Consider the following 838-nt stretch of genomic DNA (forward strand, 5'->3'; position numbering starts at 1 on the left):
TTTTACTTTTTATAATGTTCTTTATGATGCTCTCCTCCTTGTCACGAATTTCCTCTTTGGACTTTTTGTTTCTGCCCTTCTCTTTGGCTTTTCCAAACCCCTGCTGCTTGGCAATCTCCATGGCTTGGATTCGGTATTTGGGCACTGTGGCTAGGTAGCTGATTGCCTTGTCGTAGCTGTTCCACCCGCTGAAAAACTGAAACACTGAAATAGCACATACACTGACCAAAATCACAACTCTAACATCCACTTCGGGGGCTAAGCGCCTGCTGCAGTAGTGGTAGTAATGGCTATAGTACTCTTCTGGGTGATCCAGCATGTGATCATAATCTTTTCGAGTTTCTTCATCCTTTCAATAAGGTAGTACTTTTTCTTTCAGCAATTTTGTGGATCTTAAGATCCCAGGGTCAGGAGATTCCAACTTCTTTCCAAAACCAAAACCTTTATACTTGTTTCTTCCTCCTCTCTGTCCTGAGCCTTGACCAGCAGGGCAATAAGCTCCTTGTTTCTAATCTCTACAGGAAAAAAAATGGTGCTTCTGCTGGTGTCCACTCCACTCCCAATCCTCAGGGGCATATGCAGGAGGACCTAAGAGTCTCATAGGCGGTCGCCACCAACAAGAAGGCCTCTTCGGCGCCCTGCGGCGTCAGTGCGGCGCCCTTGTCTCCAGGCTCAGGCCGGTAGTGGTCAGGGTGGTAGCGCCGGGCCCGCTGGCGGTAGGCCCGCGCGATCTCCGCCTTGCCCGCCGTGCGGCTCAAGCCCAGCGCCTCGTAGCAGTCGCGGGCGCAGCGGTAGAGCCCCTCCACCAGGGCCCCCGCGGGCCGCGCCGGCAGCAGGG

The 838-nt window shown here is 52.9% G+C and overlaps 1 protein-coding gene across 1 annotated transcript; it reads right to left on the reverse strand.

The window, feature by feature from the left end:
- Nucleotides 1–6: 6 nt before the first annotated feature.
- Nucleotides 7–833, reverse strand: LOC115284843 (dnaJ homolog subfamily C member 25-like; the record flags this gene model as incomplete). The annotated part of the gene is made up of 2 exons (XM_029931317.1): nucleotides 7–353; nucleotides 592–833. Coding segments are annotated over 2 exons (589 nt in total), but the record flags the coding sequence as incomplete, so codon positions are not given.
- Nucleotides 834–838: the final 5 nt, after the last annotated feature.

This window comes from Suricata suricatta, unplaced genomic scaffold (assembly GCF_006229205.1).
Source record: "Suricata suricatta isolate VVHF042 unplaced genomic scaffold, meerkat_22Aug2017_6uvM2_HiC HiC_scaffold_22940, whole genome shotgun sequence".
Lineage (NCBI taxonomy): Eukaryota > Metazoa > Chordata > Mammalia > Carnivora > Herpestidae > Suricata > Suricata suricatta.